This window comes from Petaurus breviceps, unplaced genomic scaffold, assembly GCF_028583685.1.
Source record: "Petaurus breviceps papuanus isolate PSGF00001 unplaced genomic scaffold, PetGlider_PUasm1.0 90775, whole genome shotgun sequence".
Lineage (NCBI taxonomy): Eukaryota > Metazoa > Chordata > Mammalia > Diprotodontia > Petauridae > Petaurus > Petaurus breviceps.
Genome location: NW_027187342.1, coordinates 4,867,359 through 4,885,867, shown reverse-complemented (window position 1 = coordinate 4,885,867; position 18,509 = coordinate 4,867,359). Strand labels below are relative to the sequence as shown.

Sequence of the window (18,509 nt, the reverse complement as noted above, 5' to 3'; positions counted from 1 at the left end):
GGGCTTGCCCTTAAGGTACTGACCTGTGTTGGTGGAGAGAGTTCTTCACCAGGAGCTTAAAGAAAGGTAGAGAACAATTTCCCCTAACATTAAATAGCTATAGGATACCACGCTTAGTTTCTGAGTTCTTACTTTTTTTTTTTGTCTTTTGGAGGGCAATTGGGGTTAAGTAACTTGCCCGAGGTTACACAGCTAGTTTTTTTGTATTAAGTGTCTGAGGCCAGAACCAAATTCAGGTCTTCTGACTCCGGGGCCGGCACTTTACTCACTGTGCCACCTAGCCTCCCCTTTCTTATTTACTTTTTAAATCTTTTTCTGCCTCCGAGTAGCATTTCTCACTGCTTGGTTCCTGCCAGCCTATCTGATAACTACCCTGTGCCCCTTACTATTGTCAGGCTAACACTCTGGATCATAAAGTCTCTTTGTAGTTTAGATATAAAAATATTTTAGATACTTTAGTCTATTTATATATAAAATATATTAAAAAAGCATTGCCAAAAATCAACAGGCTACCCAAACCCCAAAATTTTGTAAATCTCCAATAACCATAAATGATCATAACAAACAATGAAAATGTCTCACAAACATAATTGAACTTATTATCTTTCAAAAGAGTAATTTTATTAAATTGTAAAGAGTGATTTTTGCAAATTTTAATATCTTATAGTATATTTTATGAGCCCATATTGGTGAGTAAAAAATTATTGACCTATTCTGAGTTTTTATAAACAAAATAAATACCAAATAATATCCTGCAAAGAAACTGACACTGAAATGCCACAGAGTGAATATATTTTACTAAGGTTAATTCACGGTAATTGTCAAAGCAAACTCTTTTAAACAGAATAAATGATTTCTACTACAATAATGTATACATCACAATAAAATACAGTTGTAAAAGAAAACTTTGGAACTTTGTAAATGCAGAATACATTTGACAGAGGCAAAATTATAAAAAATAGAGATGTTTTGTTGGAAATTTAAAAAATACATCGTTTTGCTCTAGAAGCAACTCATCTGTAGAGCCCCATCACTTGGATGCTCTTCAGGGGGCAAGTTAACACTCAGGTGAAGAGAGCAGAGATCTCTGCATTCCATATGCCCAACCCCCCAGGCCATATTTCATGTTTATTTATATTTTCTGTACCACACAACCTCAGCTTTGTTCATTAAGTGTTAGCGGAAGACAACAGAACCATCATCCTTTTACACAGATACCTTAAATTCTAAGATGCCTCCTTCACTGGGAAGTTCCAAGGTCCAAAATTCTTAGGTCAAACTTTATTGAGCTTTGTAACAATCAGCACTCTCACTGTCTGATCAAATGCACTGCAGACACAGAGACCCCTCTTGTCTGGACTCCAATCCAAGCTGGAAATGGGCTGTGTTGACAGGGTTACATTCTGAAGTAGACTTACTGAACCTGCTACTCCCATTTCCACTCCCTCAGAATCTTTCTTTGACCGGTGAGCAGGGTATTCACTGAAAAGAAAACCAAAGCAATAAAGAATAAAAACCTAAAACATGTTGAGTTCGGTGCTTACATCTACACACATAGAAAAACAAAGCACTAACATAATCCCTTGACATATTCACTTCAAGAAACTTTGGTGTCTAGAAGCATGTAAAGAAAGCCCCGACTTCTACTTCTGCCAAAAGACATTTTAATAAAAGCATTTTACTGAACATGCTGATTCTTCAAATGCATGTCTTACTTTGTCAGCTAGAGGCTATTTCTGTACACTATGTACAAGGATGTAATTCTGAAATATAGAATTGACACAGTCATTGAGGCTTGTCTTAACACCCTGCAAACTGAGAATTGATTCCTAGGAAGTCCCAACTACACAAACCTGATGTAGACTCCTCTAGACCACTTTCTGCTATTCCTTTAGTTTGCAATGTCTCTCAAGACCCAATTTCAGGTTTTTTGTGTAACTTTTGACAATTTCCAGGGGTATTAACTTAGAATACATTTAGGTTAAAATTTTGAAAAGATTATAAAAGTATTTTGTTTGTTTTTATAGATGAAAACATGAACCACAAAGTAGGAAACAAGGCTTAATAACTTCTAAATAATACTGATATCAAGGAAGAATAATTTAGGGTGTTCAAAATTATTAGTCAATACCCATTTATTAATCTCTAGATCTTTTAAAGGGGTATATCAACTATTATTTTGTTTCATAGAGGCTAATGGAGGCAGTGATAAAGGGGCACGTAGAAAATCATAAAATAAACAAGGAGAAGTAAGGAAATAACTTCAATGCTCTGTCTGGTAGACCCAACTACTCATTTTAATGAAAAGAAATCAAACATTCAGATGAACAAATCATTTAAGTGGAAAACCTTTTGTTTATATGTCTATTGGCAAAAGCTGCAGCTGTTAAGTATTTAAAAGATCACGTAAAAAAAAATAGAAAAAAAATCTCCATTAACCATTAAAGTGTTTATGTGCCTCATTAATTTTAATCCATTCTAATCAGTCAGACATCAATGGTTAAGGGCAAATAAGCTCAGTGTATTGGGGAACATAATTTGGGGCCCAAGGCCCCACAGTTCTATTCTCTACATAGAGATGAATAAATGGTGATGGATTCAAACTTGAAGTCATTAAATAGAGAAAAGAAATCTATATAGGAAATACCTTTTAAGTTACATCAAACATTCAGGTATCAAAGATTTTCACATCTCTACAAATCATCTTTGAATGCATGTACAAATATATGTTTTCAAATACATTTTATACAACATATATATAACACAACATTACGTTTATATGTACATATGATATATATGTATATAGTTGTACGTGTGTAAGTACACATATAAACACAGTATAAGAGGCAGCAACACATGAGTTAGAGCCACGCCCCTGATGCATACTAGCTGTGATCATAGCCAAGTCACCTAAGCTCTCAGTGGCCCAAGCACCGATGGAAATGAGTTACAGAGAAGCTGCAGACCCGTTTTTTTCATCTGTAAAATGGGGGAGTTGGATTAGATGGTCTTTTAAGGTCCCTTCCAGTTCTAAATCTAGGATCCCACTGTGAAAGATAGCAAAGAGTTAAGTTTCCACAGAACTGCAAAAATTGTTGAAATAAGGCTACTGGTAAAAGTTCCAGGCAGTAGCCTTGGGATTGTGAGAGATGGTCCCCAGTGAAGTTCCCTCACTACTTTGTTACACTCTGCAAAAATTTGTAAACAAGTTTAGTTCCTGAACTTGAGTAACTTGTAATAAGGTAACAAAAACTTAAGAAAACAACACTAGCACTCTTCTGCTTAGCTACCTCTGGGAATGCATAATGAGATTTTGCAAACCTCAGTCCTCTGATAGGGCACAGATTGGTTGTGAGTAATTAAGGTAATGAAGAATTAAATTGCTTTGTGCCAATTAATTAGTTTTTTGTAGAGATATTGTGAGCCCACCTCAGCAACCAATGGTGAGACCAGACATGGGACTGGGCCGGGTTAGGATTAGGGTAACAGATGTCTCTGAATTTCTACCCTTGCACTCCCTGGCTGACACTCCTTGAGCACCAAGGGCTGTGCCCTTTCTCATGAGAAAGAATAAAGAACTCTTTTTGGTTTCTGACTCAGACACCAATTTCAAAGATCTGGTAGTGGTCTCTATCCCACACACCATGATCTAAATCAATGGAAGGGTTTTCTATACCAAGAGAACCCAACAATAATAAAATCAGTCTGTACCAATATATAAATACACAGTATCTAATATGCACATGAATATATTTAGACATGCTGAATAGACCTACCACTGATTGCAAGGGTCCTGGGATTTCTGACCCAGGTATATTAACAGAGAATAGGGAAGGGCTTGGAAGATGTTAAGGATGGCTGATTTTATAACACAACATCATTACTACCCAGCAACTTTATAACACAACAACATTACTACCCAGGCTTAAACCTCTATACTTAATATACCTGAGCTTATAGCACAGTTCAATCCCCAGGATTTGGCCCAGGGACCCACATAACCCACAGTCACACAAACAAAGACCCCATGAAAGCTACCCAGGTAACCAGACTCCAGAGACTCGTGGCTTTTTACAATGAAGTCTTCCCAGTTGTCTTGCTAGCCCTCTTTCTAACATGGTCTGATTTACAGCCCCACTATACATATTCATATGGTATTATTAGCTTAGCTTCTTCTACTTTTTTTTTCAATTTTAGGTGGGTTTTATTTTTAGTTTTTATTGAAATTCTTAATTTGCTTATCTATGTTAATGCCTTTCAGATGTAAGTAAAGTCCCTCTCATCTGTACAAGTGTATTAAATACTGTTTTCAAACTTGACTTTTCTGTAAGTTGATAGGAAGTATATAACCTGAAAAGTTGACAGGTATCCTTTTTTAAGATAACTTTTTAGTTGTATGTTCTGTGATACTGTAGAGAAATCCTAACACAAGTTGTTTTTCTGATATATCATTCAATGAACCCACAAACTGGTTGTAATCACTTCTTACAGCACATAATTAGGAAAGAAGCAGATTCAAATAATTTATTCTAGACCTTTTCTTCTTTTATACTCAAAAATATCTTCTTTGTGTTGTTGGAGGAGGAAGGCCCACAAGCCTGCAATAGTGCCCAAAGTTAGTATAACTTTTAGTCAGTTGGGTTTTTCATTTTGATTGCCCCAATGTAAAATGTTGAACTAACCAAAGTGTGGCATGGGAGCTGGGCCCCAAAAAGAAGTTGGGAGAGCTGCGGCAGCAGCGTCAGGGATGGTGCCATCTTAGTCCTCATGTCGTCCTGCAGCCCCGCCCCCCGATGGCTTCTTCTACTTCTAATCAAGTGTAGTCCATACTTTTAAACTTAATTGTCTGAGGCTATCTCTATGCTTACAACCTTCAGCAACTCTAATTGCAATTTAAGGGAAAAATTACTTGGCTTTCGGATTTATTTTTCTATGTAAATAATGTAGGCAGGTTGAAGGAACATTAGCTTAAAGGCCTGGCCTTCCCTCTTCAGAATGAATTTCAGACTTTTCTATCTTTCTACTTCACCTTTATTTCTCCCTCCCCTTCTTTTTATGAGGCAGCTAGTCTGGCTCATACACTTAGCAAATGGAAGCCAGAGCTGACCCCTATCAGTGAGAGAAGACATGGGATGAAGGAACAAAAAAAAGGGCAATTGAGTAAATACTATAGTACTTTTTGATAAATCTGCCTGTCATTTAGCAAGCACATCTAACTTCTGTCTGAGCTTTTAACCTACAGCAACTGCGGTTTTCAACTATGGGGAAAAAATGAATCTGCTTCTGAATCTATTCTTCTGGCTAAGTGATTCAGAGGCAACTTTAGTTTTATTTCTATCCCTGTCTAACCTTGATTACTCTGACAAGTACTTTCCAGCTGCCACACTGTTTTTCACAACTACCTTTAGCTTCTTATACTTCTAATCAAACTTTAATTTTGAAATACCTGTCATTTCTCATTAAATTGTCAAGTTTTCTTTCCTTTTTTTCCTGTGTCAAATTTTGGAAAAAAGACTTTTCTTCTTCCAAGTTTATTCTGCTTAGCTAATAGCCTCAGAAGCAGTTTAAACTTTTTTGTTCTTACAGGGCTTCATTCAAAGGACAATGACATTAAGAGCTGATTAGTCTGGTTACTAGGTTGAAGAATTAAATTGAATAGAATAAAAATGCTATTTTCTATGACTCTATATCTTTAAAGTCTCCCCATTTGGGATATTTAACTTTATCTTTCTTGTTGTAATAAAACAAACAAACAACAATAAAAAAAAGCAGCCAACAATGGTGATTATTAGATTGTGGGAAAAAAAAATTGCTCCTGTGCCATCTGAATGTAGGTGGTACATAATAAAACATAATGCTATAATTGGCAATATTCTTTCAGCCCTTCAGGGGAAAGCAATCTTTGTGAATGCAAAATGAATAAAAACATACATAAATGAAACATAAGGATAGTAGCACTTATGCAACGAAAGGAAATGTCAAATTATGTCAAAAGGAACTAAACTTTAAGAATGAACAAATACAAAAAAATTGCAATCTTTTTATTTAATGCTTACTGGCAGTTTAAAAAAACAACAATTTAAAAAACAAGCTTATGTTCAGGAACCATAAACCAACAAGAAATTGCATGCATTAAGAAAAGACTTACTACTTCCACAGATGAAGGCCCCCTGCACCTCCAGCAGTCATAAAGATCTCTCTGTTCTGGGGCAGGTGTCGCACTTGCCACACAGTAGATTTATGAGCCTAAAAAGGATCAGAGTAATACCACTGATTACAAATTAAAATGATGAATAAAAACACACTTTTTAAAAAGGAAATTCAGTAAATATAGATTTTCATAAATTGAAACTGGTCAGTTTTAAGGAATGTAATTAAGTTGTTTTACTTATAATGGCTAACAGAGGTCTGGTAGAACTTTTTTTTTTTTGCTTTTTGGAGGGCAATTGGGGTTAAGTGACTTGTCTAAGGTCACATGGCTAGTAAGTGTTAAGTGTCTGAGGCTGGATTTGAACTCAGGTCCTCCTGACTCCAGGGCCAGTGCTCTATTCACTGCACCACCTAGCTGCCCATGTTTAATGCCATGCATGAGCAGCTTTCCAGAAGAATGCTACTGTGAACAGCTTTTAAGGTTCTGATTATACAGTATAGTGAACACTTTGTTTATTCCATAACAAACCAAAGCAAAACATTCACAGTAAATCAAAGTACAACATTGACGATATTACTGCTTATCACAGAAAATCAAAATATAGCATTCACAACAACTTATCACAGAAAATGGCCACATAGTTTCCACCACAGTGGTCACAAAGTCTTGAACAAAGAACAATCATTTAGTAACTCAAGCATTCACAAAATCCTTAATTCAATCACAAAGTACAATAGTCAAAGTTTTCTACTTATGGGGCATACTAGGTTACAAATCAATTACTTATTCAGTCATCAATCACTAACTAAGTACAATCATTTAGTCAATCAATCATCCTTCATTATTCACTATTCAATCATCAGAAAATACACAGACCCTCCACCCCTAGGTCACTAGTAAATTTACAATTTCTCAGTCAGTACACAGTATCCAAGGTAAAGTCTTCTTTCTTGTTTTCTTAGATTCCCCGCATCCCTTTCCATGGTCCCAGATCCTACCTGTATTCACCAAACTCTCACCTGGGTTCAAAGGCAGACAATGGCTCACTGTGTCCAGTCCATTTCAAATCCTTCACAGTCTCTGTTCCTGGGAAGACAAGGCTTAACAAAGCCACAAACAGGTTCATACCAAGTACCAGCATCACAGTCATGCTTCCTCAGTCTTCGGCAGCTCCAGCTGGCCCTCAGAAATCCTCAGCAGCTCTGTCTGGCCCTTGGACTCAGCAGAAGTTTCAGCTGGTTCCTAGAATCAAAATTACTTCATCCAGGTTCTCCAAATAAAAATCAATAAAAATCATTCTCTCCAAGGAGAAGGGGGGAGGGGGAGCCTGTCTTCTTCAGCCTCCCCAGTGGCAGCAGCTTCTGTCTCCATGGAGCTTGCTCCAAGAAGATGTCTTAGTTACCAATTCTCATTTTTCTTCTCAATTCTCAGTCCAGCAGTAGAAGCCTAGCCTACAGGTGCTGCTGAGAGAAATTCTCTCTTTCTCCAGTGGCAGCAGCTTCTGCCTCCAGATCCTTGTCCCAAGAAAATCTGACTCTCCCTCTCTGGGTTTTTCCTCATATACAGTATTGCATTAGCTTCTTGTTTCAGCCAACCCCTTCCTATGACATTAGCAACAGGGATTCATATCTTCTTGATTAATTACTAAATGCTAAGTACCTGCTACCTTTGCCAATACAAAGGGATCTTCAAATTCAAATTACATTACCATTACACCATGGTAGAACTTTTTAATCATGTCCTTTTTTTTTAAGCCATCAAGAAAATAGGAAAATGAAGTAGTAATCACATGACACAGTAAAGGAAGAGTCTAATTTTGAATTCGAGGATCCTATGTGACTCTGGGCAAGTCATTTAAACTTTCTGGTCCCCAATTCTCTTTCTTTCTTTTTTTTTTGGAGGAAACTGGGGTTAAGTAACTTGCCCAGCTAGTACATGTCTAAGGCTGGATTTGAACTCTGGTCCTCCTGACTCTAGGGCTGGTGCTCTCTCCAATGCACCACCTAGCTGCCTCTGGTCCTCAATTTTCTAATGTGTAAAATGAAGGGGTTGTAACAGACCATCTCTAAATCAAAGATCATTTGATAACTAGAAATATTGTGGAATCCCTTTTATAACACTGATAGCAGGACACAAGACCAACACAGGTTATACCAGTATAGTTGTAATTCAGGAGATATGATTTTAATTACTCAATTCCTCAGTCCATGTAATAATGAGTTCCATTAAAATAGGATTCTATTATTTCTAGGAGGGAAGTTCAAGGAGATTTTAGAAAGAGAAAAATGCTATGATACTAAATGTCTTTTGCACTTTCCACAGTACAAAGTAATTCACTTCTCTTTATATGGATTTTATTTTTTTTTAAATTCAATTAAATCTTTATTGCTAGAAGTCATGAATTTTTAATTGATATTGAGGGAAAAATTCACTAATACCAAAGAACCTTAAAGGTATTACATTTTAACTTGCTATTTACTATTCACACAGGCATTTTCAGTCAATATATGAAACAAAGAAGATCTTACACTGATAAATAAGCTATATAACAACAGATAACCTTTAAACTAGCTTTCTTAAGCCACAGCAAATATCTGCATTTCCTTTAGCTAATGGTTGTAATTGTATCCTACTATTTTAGTCCAAGTTCTTTCTTCCAAGAATCATCAGAATAACATGGACTAAAGAGGTTTTTGACCACTTGCCATTTCTTGATGCTGAGTATCCATCATAATTTTCTTTTGTAATTTGGCCATTTCTTTTCTAAATTCATTTTGTGAACCTGTAAAAATGCTTTTGTGGTTCTTCTACAAGCCTTCCATATTCTTTATAGCTGTTTAATCATCTTAGTCTATGGCTCTGAACTATACTCACTTGCTGAAAAACCTATTGCTGTTGTGCAAACATATTAGTTAGTTTTTCTTCCTGTCCTCAGCTTTCTGAACATCCATATCCCACTGCTGAAATAATGTCAGGTCCTTATATTCACAGTTGAGCTTTTGCCTCTGTTCTTGCTGTGTTTTCTAAACATGCTCCATTTTCAGATCACCAGTTTTAAGAGAAACCTTAGCACACACTTCCAGTCTTTTTCTCTTTGCAAGAAAAGCCTTGTCAGTATCAGCCCCAAATCTTTCCGACATATTCTGTACTTCACCCCCATATCTTCTTCGACTGCTCCATGAGTAATGACTACAGAAGGTCTTTTTTCCCCACGCCTTTCAATTACTTTCCTTCCCTAGTATCTTCCTCAGATCTTTCCTTGTCTTCTCTGTCAAAGTCATGAGGCTCAGCTCACCTGAACTTCTACTGCTAGTTCTCCAGATTTTCCTGGGAAATGTTTTCTTCCTGAAGGTGAAATTCCTTACTGCTACTTCCAATAACGAAGAGAATGTGAGCTCCAGCAGGCCAGGAACCACTGGGAACATTTCTTTTGCATTCCCAGCAGCTCAGTATGCTGGGGAGACTTTGCAAGGGATTCTCTGGACTCAGCTAAGCCCTTGGGAGGGTAGTGGCTTCGCATCCAGGACCCCAGCTGCGCCTTAAGCCTTGGGAGCTAAGATAAGGATGATCATGACAGTGAGAGATTACAAGGCAACAACTGCCATACTGGATACTTTTAAAAGGATGTTTAGATTAATGACATAATGAATTCACAAAATAACACATTTTGGATGCACAATGGTTGACTGGGAAAAATGCAAAATTTGAAGTTCAAAGAATGAGTGAGCTCCACTTTCAAAGGGTGACAGGCTGAGTGATGGAAAAGGTCAGCATAGTCATGTAGGTGAGCCCCTCATTTCTGGAGAAACTGAGGCCCATAGAGGATGAATGACTTGCACAGTCATACAGGTTGTAAAGTAGCAAAGCTGTTATTTGAATCCAGGTCCCCTGAATCTGAAAAGAATCGGGTTCAACCTTGTCTATAAGTCATTTTCTCACTCCTAGATTCTTCATCTATAAAACCAGGATAATAACATTTCTAGTAGCTAACAGGGATGCTATGAGGAAAGAAAAGTGAAAACTGTAAAGCACTATAGAATCAAACTATATTATCATTACTATGTTAAAAAATTTTGCCTTCCTGTTATAATAAGCACCCCAAAAAGAAACAACCTCTTTTTGACAAAAAGTACATGCAGCGGATTTTAATCTTAAATTCTCGTGCTTTGTCATCATTTCAATACCAGATAACTTGTCTAAACTCTAAAATGAAAAACATGATTTATAGGATGATACTAAGGATTAATAAACTCTTTTTAATTACAACAATTAAAAGGGCAAAAAACTGGTCGACAGAGAGAACATTGGCAGTTTTTAACCCCTTTGTAAATGCCTATAAATCAATCCTAACTTCCCTAATGCTGTCGAAGGCACTACCATCCCCACAGTCACCTAAGTGTCCTCTTTGACTCTTCACTCTCTCTTACCTCCCACATCCATGTTTTTTGTACCAGATAAGTGTTTAAAGGTTACATCTGAATGTGAGAAATCTACCTGCCCATATGCTATTTGTAAAGCATTAAAACATCCTTTACATAAAATCCTGGAAGACATTTCAGAGCCTAGCTGAGAAGTTATCTTATTCTGTCAAAATAAAAGAACCATTTTTAATGAAGACATTTATTTTATACTCTACCTTTTCTGAAACAGAGGCAAATCCTTTGGTTGGATGCTGAGTTCTCATGTCAAAAACATGGAACTTTCCTTCTAGTGATGTAGCTACCAGTTTATTCATACTGATGTCCTTCCTGTCAAACTCCACACTGCAAACCTAAAAATCAAGAGTACAAACATTCATGAGGATATCATCATTAATAATTAGTTAACACTATTTTTTTTTGCTTTTTGGAGGGAAATTTGGGTTAAGTAACTTGCCCAAGTTTTTACAAGGCTAATTTTTGTGTGTGTGTGTTAAGTGTCTGAGGCCAGATCTGAACTCAGGTTCTCCTGGCTCCAGGGCCGGCACTCTCCTCACTGCACCACCTAGCTGCCCCAGTTAACACTCTTGAGCTGAACAAAGTTGCCTCAAAGTTAGGAGCCAACAAGAAAAAATGCAAAGTATCCATTTTATTTTTTGAATTAGTACATAAAGGTCTTTTCCTTAGAATAAATGTTCTTTCTTGGTAGAACTACAACAATTTTGGTGCTATACTCTATGGACATAGGTGAAAGGAGTATCTTTAACTGTACAGTAAATGAACTTTGGAAAATTGTAAAAAGAGCATTGTCCACTGCAGGTATGTAATTCTGGGGCTTCAAGGATGAGTCTGCGTTATCCATATTTTAAGGCTTAGCGAAAAGCCCTCTATGTGCTAAGGGGGTTTATGTGTGACCTTTTCCAATTCAGCGGTAAAAAGATGACTGTAAAAAGGTACAGTGCAATGACCAGGAGTCAGAATATACATTACCCCGTTTTTAATATTTGTTTCCCATCTTAATGACATATTTTTTAGATCAAATAGTTTGACATCCCCATTGTCATAGCCAGCGCATACAACACGTTCCTCTTGATTGTAAGCATTGCCTAGAAACAGACACAAAACATTCCGATTTAAAATCATCACTTTACTAAAAAAAAAACAAACCCTCCTGTAAATTGCCCCGTTAATATGGAAATGAAATATGACCTACTCAGAAACATATAAAAATGTAAACACACAGAATCCCATTTTAATAAGTTAGAGCAATCATCAAAATTCATAAATTGCATACAACATCAAAGGCAAGTTTTAGACTGATATTATTTATTACTTTTTACTTGTCGTTTAAAGCACATGTCAGGCATTTGCAAAGTATAACAATGGACATTTTTCTGGTTCCATTTCCATGGAGACTGAGGGGACAGATATTGTAGTGACTGTATTTATTCTTTTGACAATAGCTATGTTTCAATCTCTATCACATTTGACTAAAACTACCTCATAGTTGTGGTTTTTTTTCCCCCAAAAATGCTGTTTGTAATTTGAAGGATTTTTAATGGAGAAGGGGAAAGGGAAAGAATGTAAAGCATGCTCCCAGCTTCTAGTCTCTGAATTAGAAGTAACTAAAAGTAATTGTAAACAAATGATGAAATATTCTGGATTGTATTTTCAATGACCATATCTAAACTATTCTGGTTAGTTCAAATAATAATACAGTGTTTGACAGATGCCTGGAGTCTGGAATCCCATTTGAGGAACATCAAATTCTCTAACCAATTTTTCAGTAAAAAATACATGAGGAAGTCAAGGATAGGGATTCTTTGGATACCTGTTTACTCAATACAAGTTGAAAAAGTCAGGACTCCCAGTCAAACCAAAACGTTTGTTCACTGTATCCAAAAGTCAAAGGACTCAAAAGTCCTATTACTGTTACTATCACCTACTGCTTCCTGCCCAAGAATTCATAGCTCTTATAAGTGTCAGCTTAACAGGAAACATTTATTTATTATCAAAGCCACCTCCAAAAATTCTTGTTTTTAATATTCCACAAGCCTAACTTTTAGTAGGACTACTAATCCTTGTGCAGGTATTTAAATATCTGCAGGTACTACATTTAAATACTGAGCCAAAATGATATCTTCATTAATAAAGAACTGACTACTAAATGGCGATCTTATGAATATGTGTTATAACCTATTTCTCTTTCAGTTAAATTTATTGTATTCACATCCTCAAAGAAGTGTTAGTATAAATTGTGGGCTGGGACACAGAAAGAACAGTATTCACAATACTGTTAACTGTATTAAGCCTTTATTCTGCCTATAGTTTAAAAAGTTCTATGCAATGCATTATAAGGAAGAACACATTTTTAATAAAGGAAAAAAAGCCTGAACTTTTAATGTTTACATGGTCATAAATCTGGGGCTGGAAGGGACCTCAGAGACTATCATGTCATATTTATTCTCATCCCATTAACAAGCCACTTGGTCTTTAACTTAACATGTTTAAACTTAAGCCTACATATTGTGAGGTAAATGTTGAAAGAAATTAAGTAGAACAACACAAAGTTCATTTTTCTGGCTTTCTTTATAAAAGAAAATGATTATTAACTTTTAACATTCTTTTTTTTTAAATTGTGAGTTCCAAATTCTATCCTTCCCTCCAGCACCTACCTCACCCACAACGAAAAGGCAAGTAATATACTTACACGTGAAACCATGCAAAACATTTCCATGCTAGCCATGTTGCAAAAACACACACACACAAATAAAGTGAAAAAATTATACTTCAATTTACACTCAGAGTTAATCAGTTCTCTCTGGAGGTTGGATAGCATTTTTCATAATGAGTCTTTCCATTGCCTTGGATCACTGTATTGATCAAAGTAGCAAGTCTTTCACAGCTGATCATCTTTACAATATTTCTGTTACTGTGTATAATGATCTCTTGGTTCTATTCACTTCCCTCTGCCCCAATTCACATAGATCTTCCAAGGTTTCTCTGAAACTATGCTGTTTGTTACTTCTTATAGCATGATAGTATAGCATTCAGTCACAATCATATACTACTTCTTGTTTAGCCACTCTCCAATTGGAATTAAGAGAGTTAGGAAAGGCTTCCTGTAGAAGATGGGATTTTAGTTGGGACTTAAAAGTACCAGTAACTGGAGTGGAGGAGAGCATTCCAAGCATGGGTCACAGCCAGAGAGAATGCCTGGAGCCAAGAGTGGCCTGTTTGTGGAACAGTCTCGAGGTCAGTGTCTCTGGAATGAAGAGTACAAGAGAATATGGAGGGAAATAAGGTATAAGAAGATTGGAAAGGTTTTGAACTATGTAAATATGGAGAGAACAAAGAGCTTTACTGAGTCTTAGCTTCCTCTTCTGTGAATGAGGAAAACAATACCCACAATATTTATATCATAGAGTTGTTGTAAGGATAAAAAAGAACATTTATAAAAAACTTTACAAATCTAAATAAGTGCTATTATTTTCTTCAAGTTCTAAAAAAATTCCCCCCATAATAAAAATACTACATGTAACTGAATGAATTAAAAAAACATTTACCAAACACTTACTATGTGCCAGGCTGTGTAAAGTGCTGGGGGTTACAATAAAATAGACAGTTAAAAAGTTCACATCTTAAAAATCATTTTTTACTCCTACTGAGTAATGTCCATGTTGAAAAAAACAGCAACTAAACAGTTCATTCCTTCATTCGACATCCACTTAAAGAAAACTTTCTGTCTACAGAGTATTATGTTAGGCAATGAGGAACACAGAAATATAACAGCAAACTGGAGGCAGAGCCAAGATGACAGAGTAGAGGCAGGAACTCACCTGAACTCTTCCAAATTCCAACTTTAACAAACAACTTTAAAATAACACCGCAAATCTAATTCTGGAGCAGCAGAGCCAACACAAGGTCGAGGTGAAACAAGTTTCCAACCCAAGACAACTTAGGAAGTTGGCAGGAAAAGTCTGTCACACTGGGGTGGTGGTTGGGGCCCAGAGTGCAGAACGGTCCATTCCATGGCAAAGCCAGCAGCAGGCCTTGAAGGTAACTGCAACAGCACCAGCACTAGGTTCAGGAGCTCTCAGCCCACAGATGGTAAGGGAGTCAGGCAACTGGACAGAAAGAGATTACAGGGGACCCTTTGTTGATGCTGGGTTTGGGAGCCTGTTGCATTGCCCAGATGCAGTTCTGGGTCACAGTTCAAGGGCAAAGAGGATTGACTTCAGGGAAGCAGGGGCCCAGGCCCTGATGTCAGCTCCAAAGCAGAAAGGAACACTAGTACATGCAACCACCAGAGAGCAAGAGCCCAAGTCACAGTTCCAGGGCCAAAAGGAGCAAAGTACTTGTAGCCACAGGGGAACAGGGGCCCTGGTCACAGTTCCAGGGTGAAGAAGAGTCCTTGTGGTTGTTCACAAAGGAACAGGGGCCCAGGTTTCAGAAAGGAGGACTAGTGCTTGAGGCTGCAGGAGAGCAGGAGATTTGGTCATAGCTCTTGTGCCAAGAGGTGCACTGGGCAATGTGGCTACAGGGGAACAAGGTCCCTTCCTGAGTAAAGACCAGAGCACAAGGCACGACGGCAGTGACCACACCTCTCCGTGCATCACAACACCTTGAAAGCTTAAAGACAGCAACCCCCCCTCCCCTCTCCTGAACTAGTTCTGTAAACAGCTGCATATATAAAACCTGGAGCTTTGCACAGTGCCTCCTAGCAACAGGGGAAGGTGCCCTAGCAATACCAGATCTCAAACTGTATTACAGTGATAATCATCAAAACAATCAGGTACTGGCTAAGAAACAGAGGGGTGGGGACATTTAGGTGGCGCACTGAATAGAGTACCAGCCCTGGAGTCAGGAGGGCTTGAGTACAAATCTGGCCTCAGACACTTGACACTTACTAGCTGTGTGGTCTTGGGCAAGTCGCTTATCCCCAACTGCCCCCTCCAAAAAAAAAGAGAGGGGTAGATCAGTGGAAAAGATTAGGTACACCACACACAGTAACTAAATGGCCATAGTAATCTCATATTTGATATCCAAAAATCCAGTCTTTTGGGATAAGAATTTGTTATTTGAGAAAAACTGCTGGGAAAACTGGGAAGCAGTTTGGCAGAACTTAGATATCTACCAACATCTCACACTGTATACCAAGATACAGTCAAAATGGGTACGTGATTTACACATAAAGGGTAATATAAGCAAATTAAGAGAGCATGAAAATTTTACCTGTCAGATCTATGGAGAAGGAAAGAATTTAGTACCAAACAAGAAATAGAGAGTATTATAGGGGGTAAAATGCATAATTTTGCTTACATTAAAAAGGTTTTGAACAAACAAGACCAATGCAGCCAAGACTAGAAGGAAAGCAGAAAACTGGGGGAAAATTTTTACAAGTTTCTTTGATACAGTTTCATTTCTCAAATACATAGAGAATTGAGTGATGTTTATAAGAATATGAGTCATTCCCCAATCGATAAAATGGTCTAACAATATGAGCAGGCCGTTTTCAGAAGAAGAAATCAAAGCTAACTATAGTCATATGAAAAGTGGTCTAAATCACTATTATGATTGAATAAATGTAAATTAAAACAACTCTGACACGCCACCTCAAACCTATTAGATTGGCTAATATGACAGAAAAGGAAAATGAAAAATGTTAAAGGGGATGTGGAAAAAATGGAATACTAATGCATCAAAGAAAAAAGAAAAGGGCTTATATGTACAAAAATATTTATAGCAGCTCTTTTTGTGTTGGCAAAGATTTGGACATTAAGGAGATGCCCATCAATTGGGGAATGTCTAAACAAGTTCTAGTATATGATTATGATGGAATACTATTTTGTCATATGAAATGATAAGTAGGATGGTTTCAGAAAAACCTGGGAAAATTTATATGAACTGATGCAAAGTGAATGGAGCAGAACTAAGATAATATTGTACACAGTAACACAATATTGCATGATGATCAACTGTGAATGATGTAGCTATTCAACTCAATACAATGATCCAAGGAAGTTCTCAAAGGACTTATGATGAAAATGCTATTCACCTCTAGAGAAAGAACTGATGAAGTATGAATACAGATAGAAGCATTTTCTTACTCAATTCATAATTTTTGTTTGTTTTTTGGTTAGTGTTCTTTTGCAACATGGCAAATATGTTTTGCAAGATTTCACATGTACAATCTATATCAAATTGCTTGCTTCTCAAGGGGCAAGGAGGCATGAGAGAGGATTTGGAACTCAAAAATTTTTTTTGAATGTAAAAATTTTTTTTACATGCAATTGAAAAAAAAAAAAAAGAAAATTAAAGAGAAGAACAAAAAAGAAAGGAAATTTGCCCTAGGAAGACTCTCCTTGGTGGAGAGATGGTACTACAGGGAGCACAGATTTCAAATGGTCCACCAGTAATAAGATCCAACTTAAAAGTAGCAGATAACAAAGAGTCAGTAGGAGTATTTCTTACTGTCACCATCACAGTGATTAGTAATACAATAATGTCATTCATCATAATAGAGTGTATGCATTGAAAAGGATGCTAGCATTTTAATGATCACCATTTGTAATAATATACTATATAAAAATATGATATTTTTATAACTGCTTTGGCTGTATGTAGAAAGACAGCCCAGCCCAGGGGATGGGGAGGTAGATTTGTGGTCCCAAGACTTTGGCTCTCTGAAACATGGTGGCTATGACTGTGGACAAGTCACCTTAACTTCTCAGTGACCCGTGCAACTGTCTATGACAATGAGTTGGGTGAAAGTGCTAGTCTACTTTGCTAGAGGGAGTTTTATCAAGATTTCCCTATACCAATAATATGAACATACAACAGTTCTCCACTTCTGATATCTATACTAACAGATGGAAGAGAACATTCTGAAGATTACCTCATCACTTTAACAAGTAAGAGCAAGAATGACTACTAGAATTGTTATTAATATGCTGTTGGTTTTGACAATGACACATTATTACAGTTATTAATAGTGTAAGTTTAAATAATTACAAGAACACATGTTTGAAGGTACTGTTATAATACAACTTCAGAATACCATATTAGTACTTTTAATTTTAATATATATCAAATGGGGAAAGCAAACTGCCACAAGTGCTACTGAATCTTATTTGAAGTAATAAATTGGTGGCACTTTGCTACTCCTTATTCTTTGCATCTCCTTTCTCTTTTCCTCTTTCCTTCTACTTTTTTCTATTTTCCTCCACAAACCTATTTGCTTGGATGACCAGTGTCACTCAGAGGTATTTCTTAAGCCTACTGATGGCATTCTGTGCTAAATTTAAAAAAAAAAGTTGCTGGTCTCTAGATCTAGGCAAATATTGTCTTTTTAAAAAAATTCTCTATAAATCAGATATTCCTGAAAGGAGGCTACATGTATATATATTCCTTAAAATTTCTTCAAGGGCTGTCTTGTGTTTTGTAATTTGACACCTAAAAATGCAAATGTTGATTAATAATTTACCAAATGCAACAGTCCAACAGTCTCTCTTGCTTTCTCCTTGTACAGGTTCCATATTAGCAACAGGTGTATCTTTTTGCCTGGGGTCCCATACCTTTACGGTTCCTATCAGGAATAAAAAGGGTTTGGTAAAATGAATGGTTATCAATTAATTTCTTTTTAGTTTTCTTGTATCATACTCCTAAAACCAAATACTGAGAGGTTGAAGTGTCTATTGTAGAGTTGCCAGAGAAAATCCACATATTTTCTAACCTATAATAAATGGGAAATAGTATCATGGAAAGGGCATCAGAAACAGAGTCAGAGGACATAGGAAGTAACTTGTGGGACTTTGAGCTAATCACATATTCTTTAAGTATCTCAGTTTACTCATATGTGAAAAATAAAGGGGTTCTACTAGATGACCTCTAAGGTCCTTTCCAGTCCTAAATATGTCATTCTATAATCCTAAGTAATA

The 18,509-nt window shown here is 36.7% G+C and overlaps 1 protein-coding gene and 1 pseudogene across 3 annotated transcripts in view; both read right to left on the bottom strand.

The window, feature by feature from the left end:
- Positions 1 to 596: 596 nt before the first annotated feature.
- Positions 597 to 18,509, bottom strand: part of DNAAF10 (dynein axonemal assembly factor 10) — a 36,403-nt gene continuing 18,490 nt past the window's right edge. The window contains exons 4-9 of one of the 3 annotated variants that reach the window (XM_069068931.1): positions 18,056 to 18,157; positions 11,560 to 11,675; positions 10,788 to 10,922; positions 6,149 to 6,246; positions 1,284 to 1,482; positions 597 to 909 (exon numbers count right to left, since the gene is read on the bottom strand). In XM_069068931.1, coding sequence (XP_068925032.1) covers positions 877 to 909; positions 1,284 to 1,482; positions 6,149 to 6,246; positions 10,788 to 10,922; positions 11,560 to 11,675; positions 18,056 to 18,157 — 683 coding nt within the window. In that variant the 3' untranslated portion in view covers positions 597 to 876. Of the gene's footprint in view, positions 1,483 to 6,147; positions 6,247 to 10,787; positions 10,923 to 11,559; positions 11,676 to 18,055; positions 18,158 to 18,509 lie in introns of those variants that run through there. The other 2 variants (XM_069068932.1, XM_069068933.1) reach the window with 2 other exon arrangements.
- On the bottom strand, positions 6,266 to 10,591 carry LOC138146900 (synaptonemal complex protein 3 pseudogene; annotated as a pseudogene).